Source organism: Colletotrichum gloeosporioides (genome assembly GCF_011800055.1).
Source record: "Colletotrichum gloeosporioides strain Lc1 chromosome Unknown consensus_85, whole genome shotgun sequence".
Taxonomy (NCBI): Eukaryota; Fungi; Ascomycota; class Sordariomycetes; order Glomerellales; family Glomerellaceae; genus Colletotrichum; species Colletotrichum gloeosporioides.
Window position 1 is genome coordinate 65,386 of NW_025544730.1, and position 26,638 is coordinate 92,023.

General features: G+C 50.1%; 5 protein-coding genes across 5 annotated transcripts; 1 reads left to right on the forward strand and 4 right to left on the reverse strand.

Annotated features, from left to right (window-relative positions):
- Window positions 1-29: 29 nt before the first annotated feature.
- Window positions 30-810, reverse strand: GCG54_00001212 (Cytochrome P450 monooxygenase vrtK; the record flags this gene model as incomplete). Its single annotated transcript, XM_045401331.1, has 2 exons — window positions 30-535; window positions 600-810. 2 exons carry the CDS (start codon window positions 808-810, stop codon window positions 30-32), a joined length of 717 nt encoding a protein of 238 aa, XP_045258333.1.
- Window positions 811-1,335: 525 nt separating this feature from the next.
- GCG54_00001213 (Polyketide synthase-nonribosomal peptide synthetase) lies at window positions 1,336-9,726 on the forward strand (the record flags this gene model as incomplete). Its single annotated transcript, XM_045401332.1, has 4 exons — window positions 1,336-1,710; window positions 1,735-2,113; window positions 2,179-6,191; window positions 6,247-9,726. 4 exons carry the CDS (start codon window positions 1,336-1,338, stop codon window positions 9,724-9,726), a joined length of 8,247 nt encoding a protein of 2,748 aa, XP_045258334.1.
- Window positions 9,727-10,204: 478 nt separating this feature from the next.
- Window positions 10,205-11,845, reverse strand: GCG54_00001214 (Cytochrome P450 monooxygenase aclL; the record flags this gene model as incomplete). Its single annotated transcript, XM_045401333.1, has 2 exons — window positions 10,205-11,107; window positions 11,177-11,845. The coding sequence occupies 2 exons, from the start codon at window positions 11,843-11,845 to the stop codon at window positions 10,205-10,207; spliced, it is 1,572 nt and encodes a 523-aa protein (XP_045258335.1).
- A 1,996-nt stretch (window positions 11,846-13,841) lies between these two features.
- GCG54_00001215 (Reducing polyketide synthase FUB1) lies at window positions 13,842-22,086 on the reverse strand (the record flags this gene model as incomplete). Its single annotated transcript, XM_045401334.1, has 7 exons — window positions 13,842-14,002; window positions 14,070-20,546; window positions 20,648-20,673; window positions 20,709-21,067; window positions 21,138-21,406; window positions 21,496-21,637; window positions 21,751-22,086. The coding sequence occupies 7 exons, from the start codon at window positions 22,084-22,086 to the stop codon at window positions 13,842-13,844; spliced, it is 7,770 nt and encodes a 2,589-aa protein (XP_045258336.1).
- Window positions 22,087-24,204: 2,118 nt separating this feature from the next.
- On the reverse strand, window positions 24,205-25,344 carry GCG54_00001216 (uncharacterized protein; the record flags this gene model as incomplete). Its single annotated transcript, XM_045401335.1, has 1 exon — window positions 24,205-25,344. One exon carries the CDS (start codon window positions 25,342-25,344, stop codon window positions 24,205-24,207), a length of 1,140 nt encoding a protein of 379 aa, XP_045258337.1.
- Between the last annotated feature and the right edge of the window lie 1,294 nt (window positions 25,345-26,638).

The window sequence follows — 26,638 nt, forward strand, 5'->3', positions numbered from 1 at the left end:
CACCATTAGTAACCGGGGTCTCTCCGTGATCAAAGAAGAAGTTCACGGAAATATTTTCTTACGAATATTACACTTTCTGCTGCCACATCGAAGACTTCAAACAAGTCTGAATGGAAGCCATTCAGGCTATTGGCACATTGACCAAACGTCCAATCCGTCACCACGTCCAGTGACAAACTGCGGAACATCTTTGTCAAGCATATCTCAGCGGTTTTGGGGTGCTTGGGCTTCTCGTCATTCGAATCGACCTGCCCCATATTGCGATTTATTGCTTCAATCATTAGACAGCATTTCTCCCAAAGCATATTTTGCGCTTCTGTGATCCGGGCGTGAGAAAAGGCTGGAGCTACTAGACGAAGATGCGCAGCGTGGACTTCGGGATCCAGTTCTGTGAAAATGCTGTACGCCTTGGAACTTTGAAATGCTTTGTAATGGTAGTGTGGCTTTAGCCACGGATTCGTCTGAGAATATATGATGTTGTTTGCTGTGACGTCGTCGATGGAGACCTCATTGGGCGAGATGCGGACAAGAGGGCCTGCATCATGTCAGACAGAACATTCTCTCATAGCTTGGAAATGTCTGGGGAGCCGTGATCTCACCAAACTTTGCATGTAAGTCCCGGATATGGTGGTGTGGATTCCCAGAGTAATCCCAATAGAACAGCCAAAGCCGGCTAAGCTTTGCGGCGAAGGGTCCTGGAATACCTTTGAGGGGATGGAGAAAGATGTTGTAGAAGCTTAGACATCCTGCGTACAAGGCTAGGCTCCCACACAATAACAGCGCGAGAGTTTTTAGGGTGTGGGTAATCATAGTGATGAGATTGTTGTGTTGATCCTGTGTTGACCTGTGTTATCTCAGGTTTAGAACAATTACAACCCAATTATAGCCAGGAAAGCTGATTTCATAGTGATGTGACAGAGGTCTCGTTGATTCAGTTGCAATTGCCCATTTCCAGGTGCCTTTCACCCTTGTTGGGGGCGGGGGAAAGGTTCCGATTTCTGCGGTGGCTTATTGGCGTGCGTCGAAATGACCCGCGTCTTTCGAGTCCCCACCTAAAATGTGCACCGGGTGATAATCGCAACGTCTGTTTATTTAGCGACCACGTGCTTTCTTTACCGACTACGAAAGGACCAGACGTATCATTGTCTGGAATCCATACTTGGGTTAGGCTCAATCTTATTACTTGTTAAGTCTGAGTGAATAGCATCCTGAGAAAAGTAACCCTAAGTCACAGTACACCGCTCTTACTGTTCTCCATTACAACCATCCACCCTTTCAGTCAACATGTTTACTCCACACTCAATGAGTGGTACTAGTGAGCACGAAACCAACAAGATGTATGATGGCTCACAATTTCCTGTTCATGATATGAATGGAGACAAGCGCAAGGATAGCATTGCCATCGTCGGTATTGGATGTCGCTTGCCTGGGAATGTGTCGAGTCCCTCCCAGCTATGGGATTTGCTGAGCGAACCGGTTGATCTCTCGGCACCTATTCCTCCATCCCGGTTCAGCGCGTCTGGATTCTACCACGAGGATGCCGCACACCACGGCACGACTAACACTCAACGCTCGTATTTCCTCGATGACCAGGATATCCAAACTTTCGATGCGGCATTCTTCAACATCGGACCCCGAGAAGCTGAGGCTATGGACCCCCAGGCATGTAACAACCTTGCTTCGGAGATGCGTTCTTCACAGACCTTGAGGGTACTTGAGCTAATCTAAGCATAGCATCGCTTGTTGCTTGAAGTAGTCTATGAGGGTTTAGAAGATGCTGGAATACCCCTCCAAGCAACTTCAGGAAGTTCGACTGCTGCGTACGTAGGTCTTATGTCAACCGATTGGCAGGATTTGCAGCTTCGCGACATCGATGGCGCTCCACGTTATCTTGTGACTGGGGGAGCTCGAAGTATTGCGAGTAATCGCCTTTCTTACTTTTTCAACTGGCACGGCCCAAGCGAAACCATTGATACTGCCTGTTCCTCGTCACTCGTTGCTCTCCACCACGCGGTCCACGCGCTGCGGTCTGGGGAGGCGAGTATGGCTGTTGCGGCAGGAACAAATTTGTTGCTAGCTCCTGATATGTACGTCATGACGAGCAACTTAAACAGTAGGTCGGACTTACGCCTTTCGATATTTGAATGTTTGATGGCCAATCTAATCATTATTTTGCAGTGCTTTCTCCGACTGGCAAATGCCAGATGTGGTCATCGGCGGCCGATGGGTACTCACGCGGAGAGGGTGTCGCCTGTGTTATCCTCAAGACAGTGCCACAAGCTTTGCATGACGGAGATCGCATTTATGCTGTTGTGCGTGAAACTGGCGTCAACCAGGATGGACGTACAACTGGAATCACAATGCCCAGTTCCACAGCGCAAACCGAGTTAATACGAGAGACATATGCCAAAGCGGGGCTTGATCTGCGAAAAGCGGAAGACCGATGCCAATTCTTTGAAGCTCATGGAACGGGAACGCCAGCTGGTGACCCGATAGAAGCCCAAGCCATCTGGGACGCCTTCTTTACCACCCCAACAAATCAATCCGCGCCCCCGGAGCAGCTCTACGTCGGTTCAGTAAAGACCGTTGTAGGTCACCTTGAAGGCTGTGCCGGACTCGCAGGGGTTATCAAAGCATGTCTTGGGCTTCACCAGGGGTTCATCCCGTCGAATCTCCACCTGGGAACACCGAATCCTAAGATTGCGCCGATGCTCGGCCCGGGTAAGCTCTTGGTGCCAACAGAACACTTACCGTGGCCAGAACCTGTAAAGTCTACAGATCCTGCCATACAGATTCCACGTCGTGCTTCTGTAAACTCTTTTGGGTTCGGCGGCACAAATGCACATGCAATCTTGGAGTCATTCGATGCCATTGCGTCAAAGGGCACTGTTCACAAAGCACCGAAGACCACGAAACAACCACCAGTGAATATCGTCATTTCTGCTGCGAAAGAGCCCAGCCTTGCATCTCTTGTATCGAGGTATGCCGACTATCTTGAAGCTCATCCCGATTTGAACCTCGACAGCCTTGCTTGGACTACTCAGAAGCGCCGGACTCGCCTGGAATATGGGATATCGTTCACTGGCAGCTCGCGGTCGATTCTGGTGAAACAGATGCGTACGTCTGTCAAGGCATACCACGATGGGAGTCACATCGGGGTTTCCTCCACAACATGGAACTCTGGCTCTGAAGGCCCGGAAATTCTGGGCGTGTTTACAGGCCAGGGTGCCCAATGGGCTACGATGGGGGCCAAGCTTCTCGATGCATGCCCGGCCTTCGCGCAATCTATTGCCCGACTAGAAAATGCATTATTTGACACCATGGCTGTTGAGGAAGAACTCTCTGGCAGTAGCAAATGGTCTCTCAGTACGGAGCTTCGAGCTCCAATCGGCGAATCTCGCATTGCTGAGGCTGAATTTGCGCAGCCTTTGTCTACTGCAGTACAGGTTGCACTGGTCGATACTCTACGATCCGTAGGCGTCAACTTCTCGGCTGTTATCGGCCACAGCTCGGGTGAGCTTGCAGCAGCCTACACTGTTGGTTGCATATCAGCAGCCGATGCCATTCGAATGGCGTATTACCGAGGACGTTTTTCCAAACTCGCTCGCAGTCCACATGATACTGATGGAGACCAAGGAGGGAAAGGCGGTATGCTTGCAGCTGGCATCTCATGGGATGATGCTCAAATTCTTTGCTCCGACAGCCAGCTCGGGTTCCGCGACCATGTCTGTGTGGCAGCCAACAACGCTCCGAGTAGTGTCACACTCAGTGGCGACTTACACAAGCTGAGAGAGATGCAGACCTTGCTCAGGGATCGCAATGTTCCAGTTCAGATGCTAAGGGTTGACAAAGCCTACCACTCACCTCACATGAGAGTTTCTGGTGATGCCTATCGTGAGGCACTCTCGAGATGTCGGCTTGATGGGCCGCAGCCAACGTCTAACAGACCAACTTGTGTCTGGATATCTAGCGTGCATACGGATTGGGAGCCGATCTCGAACGCCAACCTGCACAATCTTCCCCAGTCATTGAACTCGGCCCAGTACTGGGTGGAGAATATGCTAGCTCCGGTTCGTTTTCGGGACGCCCTCGAAAGACTTGCAAAGTTGAAGAAAGTCCGGGCAGGTTTGGAGGTTGGCCCTCATCCAGCGCTTCGACGACAGGTAGTAGATACCTTGACCGTTTCCATTGGAGAGTTGGCCTATCGCGGTACTCTCGCCCGCGGCGTGGATGAACGGGATAGCTTGTCCAGCGTCTATGGCTTTCTGTGGGAGAGGGGAATCAATATCGACTTTGACGCGACGTCCGTCTCAAGCAACAAAAGCCAAGTTCCACTTGCTGGCTTGCCAACCATGGCATGGCTACATGATCGCGTTTATTGGCGCGAGTCGGCTCGCCTGTCACAGCTTCTCCGTCGGGAGCCGTCATCTCCACTCATTGGTCACTGTATAGATCAGGGGTTAAGGTATGACAGTTCGTACACCGGCGCTGTCCGAAAGTCCGCGGAATCGGTGAGATTGGGAGAGTGGCGATGGCGCCAGATAATTCGCGTCAATGAGATTCCGTGGCTTCGCGGGCACAAAGTGCAAGGCCAGATAGTATTCCCAGCCGCTGGGTACTGTGTTATGGCCATGGATGCCACCAGCGACCTTATCAAAATCTTGTGTCACGAATCATCGACGCAAACCAGCTCTGACCTGGAGCTGGATGTTATCGAGCTTCAAGATGTGGAATTCGGACGAGCTGTGATGCTTTCCGAAAAGAACACAGAGGGTATTGACATCCTGATACGGCTACACGACATTGTGCTGGATGGAATCAAGGATGCCAGTCAGACCAAATCTACTGTGCTAAAACACAGTTCAACGATACAAGCTTCGTTCTCGATTCAAGCCCAACTTCCCGCCGTTGGAGCGCCTGCTCGATTAAATGAGCCTTACGTTGCCTGTCACGGCCATCTCGTGGCAAATTTACGACTCCCATCGTCATCTGTTTTCACCAGCGGCATGCCGCCGTATCATGACGACCCTGTCCATCTCCATACCATATCAACAACTTCGATATATGACTCGTATAAGGTTGTTGGTCTTGAGTATACTGCTCCATTCCAAGTGGATTCCTTGCGGCGATGCTTAGGTCGAGCGAAGTCCACTGTCCGGCACGCGAATGTCACGCTCACAAATGCCGGACCTCATGATCACAGAATTGGAGAAGCAAGGGGGGAACATACACCGAAAACAAAAGAGGTCAGCTCATGCTTCCCAGTGGCCGCCCTCGACAATGCATTTCAAACATCACTGGCGGCATTTGCTTCGCCCGGGGATGGAAGACTGTTGGCACCGTATCTTCCTCGAACTATTGGCCGATTACGGGTTCAACTCTCAGCGTACCGTGCATTCATGGCCAATGAATCTGAATTCCTTTTCGATGCTACAATTAAAGGGCGCAGCATTCGTGAGGAGTTGAGACGAGTGTCGGAAGGAAACACGCTCGCATCTTGGACTGCGACCGTTGAAGGTTTGGCTTTCGATCCCCCACCCGGCGTCGATCCACGGCCGGGCAATAATCAACGTCAACATCGCATGATATTCCAGGTAGAGGATCTTCGGTGTGTCAACCTAGTTCCTTCACATGGTTCGTATCAGGAAGGCATCTTTTGCGAAGAAATATGGGCTCCTGACCCAGACGACGCCTTACGGGATTTTCAACTGGAGTCAGACGCTCTTGGAGATCTTGAGGGCCTTGAAACTGTCGAAGAATTGGCACATTATTATATGTGCAATGTCTACGAAAGTTTCACTGTGGCTGAGGCATTCAATGAGACGAGGACCCCCTGGTTCATCCGACGATTCTGGGATTGGCTTCATCACCGTCTCGAAGGTCCTGGCGGCGGCCCCCATTCTAACTTTGTCAACCCGTGGGCAAGTGATCCAGCGCGCCGCTCTTCCCTCATGCGCCGGGTTGACCGAATCAAACATCGCGTTGAAGTCCAAATACTCGAAGCAGTTGCCGCAAACATACTGAGAGTCATGCGACAAGAAGATGGTCCGACAATTCTGGAAGTACTATTCCGAAATGACATGCTTGCACGTTTATACGTCGAGCCAGCTATGTACGCGCGGGCCAACCGGTATCTCGGTCGAGTGGCAAGTCTCATTGCCCATCGTTTTCCACGATGTGACATTCTCGAGGTATGTATGAATCATTCAAATTATTTCTGGCGGTCATACTGACGGAGACTCTCAGGTTGGAGCCGGAACTGGAGGTGCCACTCAGGCTATGTTTACGGGGCTTGGGGGCGCATACGGCTCATACACGTTTACCGATATATCCAGCGGTTTCTTTCCTCAAGCCAAGATCAAGTTCGCAGACGAGGTTCGCCGGATGATATTCAAAACTCTGGATATCGAGACGGACGTTGTGGATCAAGCATTGACGCCGGCCACATATGACATAATCGTTGCCTCAAATGTTCTGCATGCTACAAGGGACATTGAAGCATCACTGAAGAATGTGCGGAAGCTCTTGAAGCCAGGTGGCTTTCTTCTGCTACTTGAAGTCACATCAGTCGACAAAGTCCTCGTACCGTATCTAATGGGCGCGGTTCCGGGCTGGTGGTATTTTGAAGACCGGTGGCGAAAGGACACATTCAGCCCCTTGTTGACAACGGAAAGGTGGCACGAGGTACTCCAAGCCTCCGGTTTCCAGACTGGTACGGAGCACATATTCCGAGATATGAAACACCCGGAAGACCATCTATCCAGTGTAATGGTGGCTCGAGCAACAGACGAAGACTGGATGGCATTCCGAAAGTGCGTTCCAACATCAACCGCCGAATTCTCTGCGAATAGTCTTGTCATTGTCAAAGGCAAGGAAGAAAACGCCATCAGCCATGGCATGGCTCTTGAGTTAAAGACAAGAATCCTCGGCGTGTGCGGTGATCGCGTTACAGTCACGATTGTAGACGGGCTACAAACGGCTGCTGCCAGCTCGCTACTTCCCAGCAGCATGGTTATCGTCCTCTCGGACATCGAGAGCCCGTTGCTAGGTAGCCCTACGTCCGCTGACTGGGAGGCCTTGAAAATTGTTTTCAGCGGCACCTCTCACGATATCTTCTGGGTTACCAGTGGGCGTGTGCATGGGCGGGATCCCAATCAAAACATGATTGTTGGGCTCGGCCGCTGCGCCAGATACGAAAACCCGGGTCTCAGGCTTCGCTTCATTGATGTGGATGACTGCACCTCTTCTGATGCAATCCAGCTTATCTCCAGAATTGTCTGGCAAACGGGGTTCTTGTCGTCGAAGGATGCATCCGATGTCGACTCAAGAAATGCCTCTTGGACGAACTCTGCAGAGTTTGAAATGGCAATCGAATGTGGCCGTCTGCTTCTGCCACGCCTGGTGCCACTTGACATATCCAATCAGCGTTACATTGTCCGTCGGGATGGGGTCGTACATGATGAAGAGCCCAACAACTCGTGTCTCACAGTGCTAGGCGCAGTCGAAAACTTTCTCACATACCATCCAGATGCAGTTTCAAGCTCCCGCCCTGTTCCTGAGTCTGGCGGTTCTCTGGCTCAATTGACACCGCCTTTATCCACAGAACGCGAATGCTTTCCAGTAGCCAGTTCAAGTCATCGTCTTTCTCTGACACATTCACGCTGTGTTCAGTTTTATGCGACGGGAGATGATCAATTCTACGTCTCCCTAGGTCAACCTAACGTAACGGCACTCGGAGATCCAGAGAAATCCATCATCCTTACCCCTAGGCGTCCGAAAGAACACCTTCACAGCTCGGAATGTGCTTTGAAAATTCCTCTTCGATATGAAGGCCTTGAACCCTTCACACTAATCGATCAGGACGTCGTGTTTCTGTCGGTTCTAAGAGACACCATTGCAGCAGGAACGTTGTGCCGACTGGCGGTGGAGGCATTCCCTGCTTCAGCAGCGATAATGGTCGTCGAGCCCAATTACGCTTTCGAGGTTGCAATTTCAGAACTTGCTCAGGAACATAACATGAGGCTGTACGTGGTCACCGCACGGGAAACAATGGCAAGGGTACTACCCGGACGTTGTGGAATCGCCTCTTACATTCACCCATGTGTTTCAACTCAACGACTGAGGTCCCTTCTCCGCAGAGAAACATCCGGTATCTATGTCGATTGGGCATCTATCCGAAACCCAGATGTTGCTTCCGGAATCAACTCAGACAAACCTCACTTTCTTCTTCCGAATGGATGGTTCGAAGTTTTAGAAGCACAACCCGTCGACGACAAGTTGCCCCGGCTGAAGTCGTCAAAGCCTGAAATTGCTACAATGTTGACGGATATGAATTCCGATCAACCATATTCCATCGTTGACCACAGTATATCCTTGGCCTCTCGAATTGTACAACTTCATCTGCAGACTTCATCGGACGACATCTGTCAGTTGAAAACGCCAACGCGCGTGGCATTTTCCGACGCGACCATCGACCTACTAGCCAAAGATCCGCAAATTTTGGACTGGTCACTGGCTGGAGGAGATGAAAGTCCTACGGGCCAACTCAGTAATGCGCTTCTTCCCAATCCAGCATGTCTTTTCAGCCCCAAGAAAACGTACCTCTTTGCTGGAATCACAAGCGATCTAGGATTGTCGGTTGCGAAGTGGATGGTTCAGAACGGTGCGCGATCTGTGGCACTTGCAAGTCGAGCGCCCAATATTCCAAAAGTGTGGCTTGAAGAAATGAAGAGCCTGGGAGCAACCGACGTGCGTTCTTTCTCCATGGATGTCACCGACGCCAACTCAGTCAAAGACGTCTGTGATTGTATTCGAGACTCTATGTACCCTGTGGCTGGGGTCGTCTTCGGGGCCATGGTTCTCAACGACAATTTGTTAGAAAACATGTCGTTCCAGACACTTCAGGCAACAATGGCCCCAAAGGTCAGAGGAACTTACTTGGTCGAGCAGTACTTCCACGACACCGACTTGGACTTTTTCATCTTCATGTCCAGCATGTCCGCGATCGTTGGAATCAGAGGCCAGTCCAACTACTGCGCTGGCAATATGTATGGCCGCGCTGTTGTCGCCGATCGCCGCGCTAGAGGGTTAGCTGCATCGACTGTCGATCTCTCAACAGTTTTCGGCGTTGGTTATTTCGCTAATGCAGGAGCATCGAGCCTGCAGACAGTTCACGCGAACCTACGTGGATTCAACACACTAGCCATCGGAGAAGGAGATGTCTTGGATGCCTTCCATGAGGCCATTTTGAGAGGGCCACCAAACGCATCCGCTACTGGTGACGTGATTGTTGGTCTCGGGTCCGAAACTGCTGTCGCAATCGATCAGCCTCCTGTATCGGCAGCATGGCACAAAGATCCTAGGTTCGGGCATTTCACAGCCCGTGCGGGTCAGAAATTTGATGATCGGGCCGCAGGTGGGTCTGCGGGCGGCACCTCCGACATGGCCAAGAATGTACGCGAGAAATTATCGAAAACGACCACTGACGAGGAGCGACTGGCGACCTTGAGCAGCTGCTTCTCTGCGCAGATACAAGACACAATGCAACTTTCAAGCTCGTCACTGCGCGCAGATGTACCCCTGATGGATCTTGGGATTGATTCACTGGTTGCCGTTGATCTAAGAGCGTGGTTTTTCAAAGAGTTGGAAGTGACTGTGCCTGTCTTGAGCATCTTGAACGGCGAGAGTGTCAGAGATCTCTGCAAAGTTGTTTTATCCCAAGTTTGAATAGTTCGTTTGGTAGAGAACTAGTTGACAGCTCGAAATTGCAAACACCAGCCTAACCAGTGTCACTTCAACGTTGGATATGAAGAATGAGCGATCACGGGATTGATAAAGCCTTTAATAGGCAGTAACGTGTTAATCAAATGGTGCCGTTTGAACTCTTACTCTGTTTCGCGCGTCAGCGTTCATTCACAAATAGGTTTGCGTCACTTGTTCAATTTAACCATAAACACCATCGTGTCATAAGATGAACTGTTCATTGTTCCAACTCAGTTCCAACTCAGATTGCGGCTTTGAGAGACTCGATAGCATTAGCAGCGCAAGCTTTGCACTCCCTAGCCGCATCAGACGCATCCAAGTTTCTGTTGCCTGGGCCACAGCCCTCGTTACTGGCAAGCCCTACGTGCGATTTATCACCTGGTAGAGGATCCCGAGTTGCTTAACATGCATGAATCTGATTGTTTTCTTGCCCAACGTCATTTCAACGGCCCTTTTGAGTCACAGGCTTGAACCGTATCATCAGTGGTCGTTTTTCCCAAACACCGTAAATCTTCAAAGTTTGCATCCAATCAATACTCTCTGGCATCAGTTCCAAATCAAACTCCACAAGAATCTTAGCGAGCAATGTACGAACTTCAGCATACGCCAAATGTCTCCCTATGCAGTTCCGTGGTCCAGTGGAGAACGGCTTCAAAACGCCCTTTGCATCATGCTCGTACATTGGTTCCTTGTTCTGGACATTCCATCTCTCTGGCCGGAATGACACAGATTCTGCGAAATGCTCCGGCCACCGATATGCAGCCAGTTGATTTACGAATACCTGTGTATTCCCTGGAACGAAGTTCCCGCAGATAAAATGACCTTCAGGCGGAGTGGCGCGTGGGAGGGTTGTCGGAACTGGAGGAAACAAACGAAGCGTTTCTTCGATAACGCCATGGAGGTAAGGGAGGTGACGATCAGTAGTGGTGGTCATGCCGATCCTTGCTGGATCGGCTCCAAATGCCTCTCGGACCTCTGCAGTGACAGTTTCAAGCGCAGGCTTATTCTTGCAAAGTAGATACGTCGCACCGGATAATGTCATTGCTGTTGTCTCGGCACCCGCCATGAGGAGATTGGACGATGTCATGAGCATCTCATCATAGGAGATGCCTGTCGGGGTATTGAGATTGCGAATGACATGCTCCATGAAATCGCTGCGTGGTTCTTTCCGCTCCAGTCGACGGTTCAGCTTTTCTATGAGCATAAGTCGATGTTTGTTTTTCTTCAAGGGCAGTTTATCAGACGTCATGACGATGAGCAACAGCTTGTCAAGACGGAAGAAATCTCGCATGAATCCGAGAAGGAACATAGCTTTCACAATGTAATACAAATTCTCAATCCATTTCTGTCGTTACTAAGTTAGCATTCCACCATAAACCGATCATTTGCGGTTTTGCTTTGGAACTTGACTCACGTGAAGGTCGCGTGCATCATCGTTCATGCAGCCAATATCTTCGCCATACGTGAGATCTCCAACAATGTCGAAAGTGGTAAGTTGATACCACCTCATCATATTGATCGGCTTGTGGTCATCACTTGATCGCCGAATTCTTGCGACAAGCTTTTCGAAATATCCTCCTATGATATTCTCTTGGTCACGCAAAGCCTTGTCAGAGAATCCGTGTGAAAAGTTTCGCCTCAGCCGTCCATGAGCATTGTCATCCTTGACAAATACCAACCCTTGGGCTCCGTTAGGAGGGCTTGTCGGCACGAATTCCTTGGCCTTTTTCAATTGTTTCCGCCCATCGTGTCGACCATGGATATCCTCCCAGGCTCTTTCATCAATGTAAGATACCGCAGACGGCCCCAAACGAACGACGGGGCCATACTTGGTATGTAAATCTGCAACCTTAAATGCAAACTCCCCACGCAAAGCGTAGAATGTCTGCACAAGACAGGTGGTTGCCCAGAGCTTCGGACCCGGGTAATGAGCAAGGGGGTGGAGAGTGATGCGGTAGATCCATACAAGGCACCAGTAGATAACAATGAGTATGGCAGCAATTTTCAGTATTGATTGGTAGTCGATGTGGCCCAACTGAGCATGTTCAGTTTGCCTCAGGGCAGCTGAGATACTGCTTGGCATTGGTGCAGACATTAGCGTGTGGGTTTGGATGGTGGCAGTCTTGATTGGGGTCAATTATTGCTGGGGTTTCATGACAGCAGCTCCTTGAACCGTAACATATCTAATTAGTTGAGCACACTTGTTACGTCCGCGCCATCGGCGTTGAAAGTCAAGGAGCACCATCGGTTCTGTTCCGGATCAATAACCTCGTAGCAAAAATTGTCACGACAATTACCCGATAGACCCGTAGTGAGCTCGGGCATTTGCGGTGTCGCCGCCGCGGAAATTCGCCCGAACTTTGCGCTGGTTGCACTATCTACCGACACAATAATGCAGCGATGTAATACATGTTTAAGCTACTTCATGATATGTGTAAATGAAAATCAATTACCCGAAAGCGCCCGCGATGGATTCATCAAACAAACACGTACAGGCAGATATCTCGTAGGGGCTGTCTGAGCCTAATGTAACTATTGCAGGATCTTAAGTAAGATTCATCGTTTCCTTTCAAGCTGAAGTTGATTTATGTCTTGGTTACTTCATCTGGTCTCCAAACCGTCACAGCCACAGCCACAGCAATATCCAAGGAAACATACTCGTGATGCCTGCCCAGCCGGTCCCCGTGAGAATCCTCCTTATCGGTGCGTCCGGCTACATAGGTGGCTCAATTCTTTCTCACTTGAGGTCAGTATCAAACGCTGCGTCCCTTCGGATCTCTGCACTTGTACGATCGCCTTCAGCTGTCGAAACCATTGCAACTTCATATCCGGAGGTTCATGCACTCCTCGGCGACCTCAGCAATGAGAAGCTTCTCTATGATGCTGCTGCGGTGTCAGACATAATTATATATGCTGCACGAAACACCCAGGAGGGCATCAGATCTCTTGTGGCCGGTCTTGCCGCGACAAAGGCAGCAGATGGGCATGATGAGCAGCATAACGTGGGGCGGCGCCCAACCCTCTTCATCATGCTGAGTGCCATCATCTCTCTGGCAGATCCTAAGAATCTTCGACTTGGAGAGCCTCCGAACGGAAGATCAGTGAGCGATGTCGCGGATCTCGACACAATTATGGCACTCCCTACTCACCATTGGCACGTGGCACAAGAAAGAGCTTTTCTTCAACTTGTCGCCGCAGAAGGCAAAGGAAATATCAATGCGGTTATTATGGGTCTTCCGTTCGCCGTGGGAAATGGAACAGGGCCAGTGCGAACGAGGGGGTTCGTGCACAACTACGTTGACGCTGTCCTATGCCGGCAAGACAGGGGTCCGTTTATGATGGGAAATGGGCGCAACGCTTGGAGCTGGGGATCTCCTCAAGACCTGGCATCAGCTGTTTGTTTTATTGTCGATCGATGGAAAAGAGATGAGTCGAGACAAAGCCTTGGTGGATACTTCTTTGTCGAGGCAGGGCAACTCGAGATGGGAGAGTTAGCACGTCACGCAGGGAGCACCATTCAATCAGCTCAATCTGCCGTGGATGGGGTAGATAGTGGAATCTTCAGAAGTATGGAGTGCGAGTCACTGCAGTATCCCCAATTTGCCGAGCTTATGCCTGAACTACCGGGACTTTGGGGCGTTAGTGCGCAGTGTCGAGCTGATAGACTGAGGAATATGGGATGGGCACCGAATCACACGGAATGGAAATCACTAGTGGAAGACTGTGTCATGGCAAGACTATGTCACTGAGGTATTCTAAGAAGCAATGGAGTATTCTGCAACTGAGTTTACGACAGCACATGCACAATAAGTGATAGGTTTCAAGATGCCAACATATCACGAGGGGGTATCATGTCACATGAAATGTATGAGATCAATACATGTTCTTCAAATGTCTGTCAAGGTACTCTCTAGGCACACTACTGGCTTGGTAATGTTCCAATAGACCCCTCAACGAACGAACCCCCTGCAGTCATCCATTAGGAAGACTCGCCTGCCGATCCAGAAAAGAAGTGGGAAACAGGGGAAACGAAACCCAACCAAAAAAGGGCACTATGACATACAGGCCAGCTTTCCTCCTTATAATCCCAGCGCATCATGGTTTACTAAGTCGCATGATTTAAGAATTCTCATTGCGAGCTTTGCAATTGGAGTTGGCGCGAGGATCTCGAAAATAGACAGATCGACATGGAATTCCCGGTTGATCCAATTTCGCATCTCCGTCGCCTTTAGAGAATCGACTGTGATAACTGTTAACAGTGGGAAAGATCGCTAGTGGAGGCAGCTGGTGCCTCGGATGGAACTTACTCCCATAAGCTCCCAAACTCTTTGCCTCGTCCACTCCTTCAATATCTAGCGTCATGGCTTGAGCCAGTTTTGCTTTCAAAAGATCCTCTACCACGAGCCTGCCCGAGCTCAAGTCCTTTGCCAAAGCAAGGGCCTCTTTGGCTCTTGGCAAGCTCGCTTTCGGGACCTGGTCACCTTCCCACCCCGCATTGTCTCTCCATACAGCTCGATGGTCGAATTTACGATCCAAAGACCAATAGTTCAAAAGCTCTCTCGATCGCCTGATTCGGGACGATATGCCCACTACCAATTGTGGGGGAATTTGCAACGGACAAGGCGTCAACGCCGTATTCTGCTTATTAGATGCAGCAATGGCCATCTTGACGCTTGCTAGCACCTCAGCAGTGTTGACCACAACAGGAGCCAGGTGTCCAAAAACGCGTAGATATTCGTCAATGTTTTGGAAAGATGACATAGTTCCCGTTCCAAAGTGACTAGAGTCCGAAACAAGCCCTATGTTGAGGCTGACGGCAGCCATTCCATTGGCACGGCGGTGGTGAGCGAGGACGTCTTCAAATGTATTGCCGGCGCAGTAGTTTCCCTGAGCGCTGTTCCCAATTACGCCCGAGACAGAAGAGAGCAAGATGAAGAAGTCCAGGTCCTCAATATTATTTTCGGATGCAGAACTTCCTTCGGTCATAAAACGCTGAAGGTTGTGGAGATTCCAGCTTCCCTGGATTTTGGGAGCCGTAGCTTTCTGCCAGTTCTCAAATGTCATATTCGCAAACGTGCTGTCTGCGAGAACCATTGCAGACTGAATAATTCCTTTCAAGGGTGGCCTTGAACTTTCGCTGAATTCGGATCCCAGTCGTTTCATGTCCTCCATAGAGGTGATGTCGCATGCCACAACGTCGACATTGCAACCGTTTCTCTCCAGGTTCATCAGTGCAGCCAAAACTTCAGAAGACTTCGCTTTTCCAGACCTAGAGAGAAGCATCAAATGTCTTGCCCCCAATTCATAAAGCATGTTGGCCGTGTGCAGACCCAGAGACCCAAGCCCACCTGAAATAATATAGGTTGCGTTATTATCCAGCATCGTTGCATTGTCGATTTTGTCAGATGGTGATGCTGACGTCTTCCTGTGCATCAGGACCTCATCTGAATGTCCTAACGAGACCGCAATCTTGGCATCTTCTTGTTCTGTCCCGTGTGTGGTAGACTCGAAAATCATTGCAAGGTCATTAGCGTTGCTGGTTGATGCCTGTCTCAATGCGTCGGGCAGCGTGAGGGTGCCGGTCTCAACCCAAGTCGAAACTCTAGAGATAGCCATTCTATACTCGTCTGAGGCAGAATTATCCCATAATTGGAGGTCGAATTTGTAAATTTGAGAGCTTTTGGGGCGTCGGTTGTCTGGACAGTCTTCCTGCTTTCTTGGGTCAAGTTGGATGAGACAACCATCGGAAGATAAGGTGCTTATCAGCATGTCGAGGGTTTCCTTCGTTCTGGTGGTAGAAACCACAGCCTTCACTCCATTCGCGAGAGACTGCAGATACCTAATCGTTGCTCGGTTAAGGCAAGAAATCCGTGAAACGATGACTTCTTCCGGCCCATCTGAATAAGCATTTTGGTCGGCTTGCTCTGTGAGTCTTCCTCTTCTGATTATGAGTGCTTTCCTGGCACGAAGGCGATGTGCTACCATGGCGAAAGCCCGTTCAAGCGTCTGGTTTCCCCCCACGTCGATGACAACATAGTCACCTTGAGAGACGATTCCTATCACTGAGAGAATGTGATATGCCGTGGAAATCGGTCCCAACCAGTAAGCAGCGGCTGCGGGTGCCTTTGCAACAGACTTGGGCAGCTTTACCAGCTTTCTGACGTCATGGATCGACCCAGGCTGGATTGGTTGGGGGGTAGTATTCAGCACCCAGTCACCAGTGCTATAGTCTGTTCGACTCGAATGAACTTCGTACAAGCCCGTGATGACGCCCAGCGTGTGAAACGCCATGGGGACTTCAAAGCCATTCTCAATTTGTCGTTTTGGGCAGGTGCCAGGGTTGACGACGAAATGGGACGTCCTGATTATTGCCGAGGTTCTTTTCTGCAAGCCAGTCAATGGACTATTTTCTCTCGCATTCTCCGTGGCACGTTCCGGAAGAACCCAGTACCCTAGCCGAGATTCACCGATCGTCTGCGACCAGAGATGTGGACTTTGAAGCCGCACTGATTCCAGATCATTGAATGATCCCCGGAAGGTTGGAAGGAGAAGATTTCCATCTTGACTTGATGTCTCCAATAAAACGTAATTATCGGCTTCTGTGTGTGCCATGATCCTAGGTATGAAGAGACAGCCCCTCTGTTCGATGTACTCAGATTCGTAGGTTTCGAAGTGAGTTTCCGAGCTGTAGAAGGTCTCTTCGCCCACTCTACTCAAACGTAACGTCTCTAAGATGGCTTCCACTATAGATTCTGGTGTGTCAGAACATGTGACTTCTGACACATCCAAATGGACCAACACCAGTTGTGGGTACTCTGCTCTGAGCGCTCTTAGCAGCCCCACGGTTGGCGAGTAAAGGAGGCTTCTTTCCGAATACGGGCACAAGAGACCACCTGTTGTAAGCCAGAGAATGTTTGACGCCGAGTCTACCAATTGTTGGAAGTCTGCGAAGTCCTGATGACCCCAATCATAAACGAACGGCTGTCCCAGCTCTAACAACGAGATAATTATCTTGTCTTTGAACTGGTCGCGGAATGCTATTGCTTGTCTCAGAGTTGCGCGAGAGATGCGGAAGCCCGTTGATGCCAGTCGTTTCATCAGAGGTGTTGCAATGTCGCGTGCTGCCCTTGTGTTTCGGCTGTAAGCTTGCTCTAGAATAATGATATCGGTGTGTGGGAAGCTTTCTTTGACGGCGTCATTAGCCTGAAGAGCTTGTTCTTGCGATGCTTTGATGCGTGGACGAATGGAAGCCGGCTCATCTCGAAAACTATGAATATCCACAGACGCATCGGATATGCGAATGCCTTTGATGTTCGAGAGAGTGCCCACCCCCGACATAATCTGAGACATCGAAAGAACTGACTTCTCACCGCCTCCGATCAAGACCAACCAAGCACCGGCAGCACAACCCTTACTCAGGGTTTTAAAAAACCAGCCTGAACTTCTCTGTGGGTCGTCGTGCAAGTCTTCCTCCGCCAGCACGTTCTCGTCTAACAGGATAAGATCAAACTTTTCGGTTGTGGAGTTCTCTAGAGTTGAGGGGCTAGAAACTCCGATGACCGTGCTCCATTCCTCTAGGGATGTTGCTAAAGCGCAGCGATTGAGTAGCTGTGTCCGTCTAGTTCCAGCATCATTGACCGCGGGTTGAAGAAGTCCTCCATACAGCTCCGTGCTGCCAATGCATACGGCGTTGGCATTCGGTCGTTTGTGGTAAAATCGATCCAAGAAGAAGGTGCACCGATCCAACCTGGTTGTTTTCGATAATATCAAATCTTTCCACAGGTCGAAGTCCTGATCAATATCTTCTTTCCAGAGAAACTGGGCGGTGCGCTCAATTTCGTTTTCGCGAGCGTCACTCTTGCTGTCCATGACAGCCTCGTATCCCGAAGCGACCGGTAACTCGCGGAGTATAATGCCATCGATTATGACCGCAGGCTCCACTAAAGTGTCGTCGGAGAACACCAGGCTCCCGATGATATCTTTCGGTGCTGCTTGAGTTCCTTTCGCATCGTCGTCATACTCCGCGGCGGCCACACCTATCAGCTTTGAGTGAACACTTCTCGGTATTGATGAGGCAATAAAGGCTCTTCGAAGCGATACAGGTACAGCAGCGTCTTTCATTCCTCCAGCACGAATAGCCTTGAGCGCGGCAAAGACCAACTGAAAGATGCCGTCTAGGGTTGCAGGGTGAATCAGATATTCACACTCATAGGCCTCTGGCATTGTAGACCGAGTGTCTGGGACCATGAGCTCGCCGTAGGCTTTACCAGCCCTACAAGCTGTCGCTGTGGGTGTACAGCGGATCACATTGAGTCCTTGAAAAGTTGGGCCATACTTCAGTCCAATCGTTGAGAGATTTATATAAAAGTTTGCCGGATCAACAACGTCAATCGATGACCTCTGAACTTCCAGGAGCTGAGGACGCTTGATACTGCGCCACTCTGCTTCTCTCGATGAAGTTTCGAAGTCATCTTCTTTCTGACGTAGGACATTCTTGGTTCTTATACCCACAACGGTGCCTCTCACAAGTCGTCGCCATTCGTCTGGGGAGCTTGAAGTAGCGTATATGGTGAAGTCATATTCCCACTCGTTCATAGCATCTGGTTTCAAGGTCAATGTGATGCCTTGGCCACGACTTGTGCTCTCCAAAGCACTCTCATGATTCTCCAGAGTCAGGCCTGTCTCAAACTGGACATCCAAGAGCTCAATGCCGTATAACGGATAATTCTTCTTGCGAGCGAGAGTACGAAGTGCTTCCATTGCAATTACCAGGTAGCCAGCAGCTGGAAATAGAACGGCACCCATGACTGCATGGTCCTCAAGCCAAGGGAGCTCATCTTGGCGGAGAACATTTTGCCATGACGGTTCAAAAGGGTTAGGTGGTGCGGTAGGAACACCAAGGAGGTCTGCGCGAGGTGCAGGCAACGCACCCAGAGCTGTGGAGTTTGGAGACGTCTTATGCCAGTAAGATCTTGAATGATTCCAGGGATAGGACGGCAATATTGGAAGCTCGTTCAGCTTCAGCTTGTCGGAACGGGAGGACAGGTTGTTGACCTTGTCCAGATCCACAGCTTGTCCCATGGCCCACAGCATTCCAGCCGCGGCTAGTGACGTATCCCTTGAGTCTTCCCCAGCCGAAAGTATTGACAAATATGAAAGACTCGTTGTAATTTTAGAATTGAAGGCAGATGTCATTATTTGACCAACAGGTCCCGCAAGTGTTTTGGAAGGGCCAATTTCGAGGACCGTGGTGTTGTGTATGCTTGGTGACAGACCATCTTGACCTTCATGCAAAAGCAGATTGTGCAACGCCCCGGAAAAGCGCACGGGTGAAGTCATATTTGTGTACCAGTAATTTGCATTGAGCTCTGCCGCATCCAATATCAGACTCTCCGTCACCGAAGAGAACATGGCCACACTTAGAGGCCTGTGACGTAGCTTCAATGAGCCAAGAGCTTTCAAAAAGTCTTCGCCAACGATCTGCATGTCGGGAGAATGATATGCCACTCCGCCTGTTCGTAACAAGCGCGCAAAATAACCGGCATCCTTCAGGCTTGCCTCGACTCGCGAGATTGATTGGGCGTCTCCGGAAAGAGTCACACCCTGCGGGCTGTTGATGCAGGCAACAGTGACAGTGTTTGCGAAATCTTGGCGTTGCAGGAACTCTCGACAACTCTTCTCAGATAGGCCCACCGCTAGCATTGCTCCTGGTCTCCCAAGGCGGCGGCTGACCTGCGTTGATAACAGCCCGCGATAGTACGCAACACGCATAGCTTCCTCGTGAGACACGGCGCCGGCAGCATATGCGGCTACCATCTCACCGGAAGAATGGCCAATAACTGCTGCAGCTGTGACTCCCCAGTACCAAAGGACATGTACAAGCGCAATTTGCACTGCTGTGCACATAGGTTGCGAGAACTCTGGGTCGCTCATGGTTTCCGCATCGCCATTCTTTATCAAGTCGACCAATTCCCACCTGCATCCCAAACTCGACAAGTACGTTTGGCTGGTTGCAATACTGTCTCTGAAGACGGGACACTCCCTTACAAGATCTTTTGCCATTCCTGGGCGTTGCGCGCCTTGGCCAGTGAACAGAAAGACTAGCCGTCGGCTCCGTGACGACCTGATTTCGAGAGGCTGCGCTTTCTCCTTGTTCACTGACAGAAGCTTAGAGACTAGCTCCTCTTGACTCTTGGCAATGACAAAACTCCGGAATAGATGTGATGTTCGTCGAACGTTCAAGGTGTGCGCGAGTGATTCGAACTGGACAGGCTTCCGTTGACTCAAAAACCCTCCAAGAGATTGAGCAGTGCGCCCAAGACCCTGCCGATCGAACGACGATATCGCGAATAGAAGCTGCCTCCTGTTTTCGGATGTGTCGAGTGACTGATTGATTGAATTTCGAGTGCGATATCCAGCCTTTTTTGTGATGTGTCTTCCCTTGATTCGCATCTCTTCTAAGTACGACCTTGCATCATCCAGTACAAGGTGGGCATTGGCGCCGCCAAAACCAAAGGAGTTGACGCTTGCTCGTCTGAGACCACTGCCGGGCCACGATTTTGTTGCCATCGGAAAGTTGATCCAATGGTTTTCGGCAGCTATCTCGTGATTGATTTGTTGCAGACCCGCGATTGGCGTTATAAGTCCAGCTTCGAGGCAAAGAACGGTTTTAATCAAGCCTGCCAAGCCAGCGCAGCCTTCAGTATGGCCAATGTTCGGCTTCACACTACCAACATCCAACCGCCCCATTCCAGAGGCCCGTCGAGCAGCACCGATGGTTGAAGCTATTGCACGAATCTCGATAGGATCCTACCAGGCGAGCGTTAGTCGAAGGTATCCCTGATTCTTCCGCTCAAATGGGTACCACAATGCATCATTTACATACCCCTTTTGGTGTGCCAGTCCCATGCGCTGGGAGAGTATCAGCAAATGTTCACAAAGCTTACAAGGCCGTTACGGTTATTCTACCTTCGAAATAGGAGGTCTGAGCCATGTCCAGTCCTGATCTCTCGTATACTTCCCTGATCAGGTCGGCTTGGGCTTCTTCGCTTGGGACAGTAATCCCAGGAGTCTTGCCGTCAGAGTTGACTCCCGTGGCCCGAATCACGGCCCGAATGACATCGCCGTCAGCAATTGCAGTGGAAAGCCGCTTGACTACAACACCAGCCATGCCTTCTCCACGTCCATACCCGTTTGCTGAGGAGTCAAATGAGTGGCTGATTCCGTCCGGGCTAACCATGTGCATTGCAGAAAGTTGAGAAAAGAAAGTGGGATTCAAAATAAGATTATGCCCCGTCACTAACGCCTATAGACTTTTAGCGCTGGATCGACATCTGGAGCTATGTTCGTAATGGGGAAAAAAGGAATGTACTCACCTGATGGCATTCTCCCGTTTTAATGGACTGACAAGCCAAGTGCAGCGCATACAGGGTTGACGAGCATGCAGTGTCAATCGTAAGACTAGGTCCGCGTAAATCAAAAAACCACGATATGCGGTTTGATAGCATCGACCGTCCAGTGCCAGCTGCAGAATTGGTGCCCAAGGAATACGGGTCCCCTTCTGCCAACATCTGGTAGTCATTGGTCATCACGCCACTATATACTCCTGTAGTGCTCCGTGCTAACTTTTCCATCGGAATTCCGGCTGTAGAAGTTAGTCACAATGACCAAGCTTATATTTATATGTCATTCTCAGATGGCCTTCACCGGGTATGTATGGCGTGGGTAGCTAACCGTTCTCAAATGCCTCGTAGCTAATCTCAAGACCAAGACGCTGCATTGGATCCATGGATGCGGCTTCATTGGCCGAGATTGAGAAGAATGGAGCATCGAAACTTGAAATGTCTTCAAGAAAATGACCTGAAGTCGTACAGATCTGCGGATTCTTCTAGTGAGCGATCATTACGAACAGTAAATAGGTGTTTTAGGGAGCAAAAGCCATCGCCAGCCTTTCAGGGGGTGTTGGGGCAAAATCACACAATGACTTACCTGCCCCGTCCGCTGCCTAGATGGATGGTACCAGGCTTCTGCATTCCAACTTCTCTCTGGAATCTTTGTCCGTCCTGTACGACCTGACGTGACGAGATCCCAAAGTTTGGAGGGTGATTCGACATTGGAAAAGCGGCACGCCATTCCAACCACTGCGACTGGCTCATCATGAGCTATGCTTGGGGACCATGGAGCCAATGTGTTTTCAGGGAGCGGACTCCGTCCAGCGCTGCTGTTCGTTCCCAGGCCACTGTCGGAGTCAGATCCAACGATTGGTGAAAGACATGCCCAGTTCATGGTGCTCTGCTTCGCAGATAGAGAGATTGTAGAGGCCATGATACCGTCCTGTCAATCTTTGGTGTGCTGTACGATTGTTGGTCTAACGATGTATTCGTTTCTAGCCAGTTCAGCTGTTGGAATGTCAAGAGACTTCACCGTTCCAAAAACGCTATTTTTTTTCTGGAAGAGGCTACATGATTAATTCAGTCGCCCAAGGTTTCCCATAGTTGATGTTCTCGGGGATCGTAACGTGTTTCTGTCCTCCTTGTTTAACGTTATGTTCCGAGAAAATGGGGTATATTTCCCGCGCTGCTCCATATCGGCGAATAAATTCCACGGCACTTACATCTCACAGAAGTGGGGCAGTCAATCTTTCCCACTAAAAGATCTCTGCCGTTAGTTTAATTTATCAGCTTGGAAATCAGCATCGGCCGGACGATCTAGGTTACTAATGGTCGGGGTTTTGTTCCTGGCGCCCTTTTTATCCTAGGATAATTGTTCAGCGGGAAACGAGATGTTCATGTATTGAGGCCAGGTTTCAAATAGCTTTTCTACTTCGGCTTGTCCACGCGTGTGAAGGTTATTTGACTGTAGCAGATACTAAAAAATAGCATACTCAGTAAATAGCACAGCATTTGAGCTTCGATTCTTGATCAGTGAGTTTAGTCACCTTGCCTAAATAACCCTCCCTCGCTCATACTAGCAAGGCGTACTATAATTATGGGTGTATGATGAGGTGAATGATCCGAAGATATAGAAGATACCTGATAAGAGAAAGAAAACCGACGTCTGATGTTCTTTCGTGATACATGCAATTTCTAGACTATAATTCGAATCAAATATCAGACAAACGACGAGATACGCCACATTTGATCGATTGATGGAGCAGGCTCTAGCTTGCATGTATGATAGTCCGCCTTGATTGCAGCCCATGTGACAGGATGCATTTGAAGGATTAATCCTACCTGCATATCGCATGCACGCTTGTTAAACTAATCCTTGTTGGGGTACTGCGGTCACGTCTAGAATTTCAGACATCCAAACTGTCCATCTAAGTGGTTCACTGACGCAAGGCCATTCGAGACTACGGACTACTCTCCTTCGTTTTCACTTTTTATTCTGCGCCTTTCATGGGCAGCACGTACTTTTTCCATTGCTCTGCTCCTAACATCAGATCGGAGTTTTAGACCGCATTGCCCAGATCACAAAGTTCGTCCGGTCATGCCCGATCGCCTGGGAAGCATACGCCGAATGAATCTGGATTCCTCGGTGATTTCGGTACTTTCTTGTGATCCGATTGAACTGATGGTCTTTCCATCACCGAACTCTATTAGTATTATCCGTTACAATATCTTTTGGCACTCTTTTTGCGCGAGGGTTTGAACTTTCGTTCGTACACCCGGCAAGTAGAGGCTGTCTACACAGTCCTAAACAGTCCTAAACAGTGAGGTTCCCGCCGGCTGCCACACGACGCCAGAAACCTCCCATGCGGAGTAGAGCCAATTAAGATACGGGAAGGCGCTAGATACTTTTTTAGCCCATTTTCAAAATTCACTTTCTCTAGATTCGGGTTAATGTTAGGATCATAACCGAGTCGTGTCTTTTGGCGTCATGTGGCAGCCGATGGGATACCGCAGACTCTCGTTCGATTCAAAGAAAGCCCTCCCTGTAAACCCTTCAACACGCTTATCTGACTGGACCAAAAATCAATAGACCGGGATGGAGCAGGGGAGACACCCACAGCTGCATGGACCCTGATCAACACAACCCTTGTTGCGGCTTTGTGCGGATCTAACAAGAGTCTACGAACATGATACGTGCGGTACGAGGGTGGTCGTGGCCGAATGCCGCCTCCGCTGCGGGGTAGCTAGAGGTTGCACACACCGAATGCCTGGCTCAGAATCCACCATCCGGGCGGGGTTCCGCCCTCGCTTCGGTGTCCTCGAGCCTCTCGTGCCGCGCAACGAGGTCACTTCTGGGCCTACCCATCTCGTTCTAAACTGCCCTGATTTGAACCTTCTCATTACTCACATAATGAAAGACCGATGGACAACCAAGTCCCCAGTGCACTTTGACTCCTAAGGGAATCCGTAGTGTTGTGGATATCGTGAAGTCCTGTTCCAAAGTTGCAGTTTAGTTCTTCTTTGATGTGATTCAACTATGGCGTAGGGTATTCTAGCAAGTTTGCCAAAGCTCTAACATGCCAAAGAGAAACTCGATCTTGGAGTAAATATCTCCTGCTAGGCTTCTCACAGCCTTGTCGAGCGGGGATCGGGCATCGTAGTCCGTATCTTTCAGCGTGTTTCTCACGCGGTCCCTGATTCCTTCATGATGAAATACCTCCTCCAAGAGTAGAGAAAGGCGATTGAGTCTGGCCTTCAAGAGTTCTCGAATGCATATTTTCCAGAGCTCTCCCTCCATCTGGAAAGACCCCAGGCTCAACGGAAGTGTATCGTTCAGATCACCATTTCCTCCGAGAGTGCCCTTTACATTCGACCATCCCGACTCACGGTCAGCTCTGGGTTCTTCAATGCCGGATGCTGTCCCATGCTTTCCTGGCAGGACTAGGGACTGGGTGCTTGAAACTGATGCCGGCGTTGAAAGACCAGGTAGACCCGTCTCCAACGTCTCTTTCAGCACATCGACTAGCCAGTCGACGTGGAGACAAAGCGTAAGCAATGCCCTCGGTGCGTTTCCACACACCCCGCATGAACGAACTGTTACAACTGTCTGGTATACGGCGTCGTCAAGAAAGACTAGTAAGTCGAGTGGCAATTGCCGAAGACGATTGTGACCGTAACGACGGTGTCCAGCCTGTCTTTGGGGAGACAATCGCGGGTGTATGGCCAGAAGTTGGAGCCTGCCGATGAGCGTTGGGCAAGAACAATTCCTATCTGGTCCAGATGGACGAGATAATGCTGGCGCAATAGAGCCAATGACCCGCTGCAGCTTGGATGTGCCTGACATAATCTGGTTCCATATGTTCTCAAGGTCACCAATGTCTGAGGTTTCCGGCATCATGTCGCCCTTCCATATCCCTTGCTGTGTTGAAGGTGATTGTGACTGAGGTGCGATACATCCATTACTGGACATGAAATCGATGTCGATGTCGAAGTCGGGGTCCATCATGTCGTCAAATCCGAGGTCCATCATCTTCAAGTCTTCATCTTGGAAACGGGTCGTACCTGCCGGTGCAGAGCTTGGCGTTATCACTTGAAGATCAAAAGCATCAAAGTCCAGGCCTTGGTCTTGTGTGTAATCGCCAGTTGTTCCCGTCGGCTTAGTATTTTGAAAGTTACCACTTATTGAAGTCATAGCTGCCACGGAATCGTCCGATACTGGTGTCAGGAGATGTTGGATCCCGCTTGGAGAATCTTCATCACCGTGGGACGAAAGCCATGGATCTAGAAATAGGGTTGTCTGTACCGATATACAGTCGTTTTCGTTACTTTCATGTGTTGATTCCTGGGATCGGATGTCGTCTGAGCACATGGTCTTGAGATTGTCTTTCGGCCGCCCCTTAGAATGACCAGAAGGCTTTTGGTTCATACTCGTAAGGTCTTTTGTGGTTGAAAATTCATTGATCGTGGCACGGCGGTGACTCCTACTTGCTTTGTTTCTTGCGGTGCAATGAGATTGGGCTTGGCTCGGCTGGGAGGCCGGTAGCCGGGGCGGCCGTCCCACACGTCCTATGCGACTGTAGACACAGGACTCGTCCCGGTCGGAACACCGCCCGCAGGATGGCTTGCCTCCGTCGCATCTAAGCTTGGATCGAGTACAAGAGTCGCACGAGGCTCTGAACCTTGGCAGTCTTTCGCTGCAGGTGCTGCTGTCCGCGTCTCGATTGTTGCCCTTGCAACTATTGAGCGTTGTCTCTGGTTGTTGTTCCATGAGTAGTTTTGAATGCCTGGCGTGAGCAACAACTCAGGATGTGTTGGAGTACTCCTGTCTGTCGGCCTTATTTTCCAGCAGTTTCAGCAGCTCTTATGAGAACATCCTCCAGGCCGGAACACAACCACAAAAGTATCGAAAATGCCGATGCCGAAGAGGGATGACAGGTTATACAAGAACAGGGGGGCGAAACCGCAACCAGTAACTCTACTTTTGGTGGTTCGCTCGTCGAATCGGCCGCCAATCCAGCAGCCCTGGCGTAGGTGCAGTCGATGAAAAGTTGCCGTCTAGACTTCCTTGAGGCTGCATGGCAGGTAGCAGCTGGGGAAACATTTAGATTAGAGCTTGCATTTCCGCGACTAATGCGTTGCGTTGAGAATGGCGTTGTCTTCAATATATGGGCTTTGTCAAAACCCTATTGTTCTATCCGAGGCAATTTCTCCGCCACGCGTCGACCTCCTCTTAAGCTTTGGCGCAATCTCTCCTGGCGAGACACCGACTGAACGCTTGCTGTAACTTTATGGAGAATGGGGGGAAACGGTGAATTCATGACTCGCCCTACCGCTTCCTTCATGATGAAACCCCTTTTCCGAAGTCCCAAGGATCGATTTCTTCATTTGGTTAGATTCCTTCCCAAGGCCATTTAGCATCCTGCATATCTTTGTTCGCTGCTCCGCAACTCTTCAGACTGGTTTAGTTGGCAAGTCTCTGGCAGGAC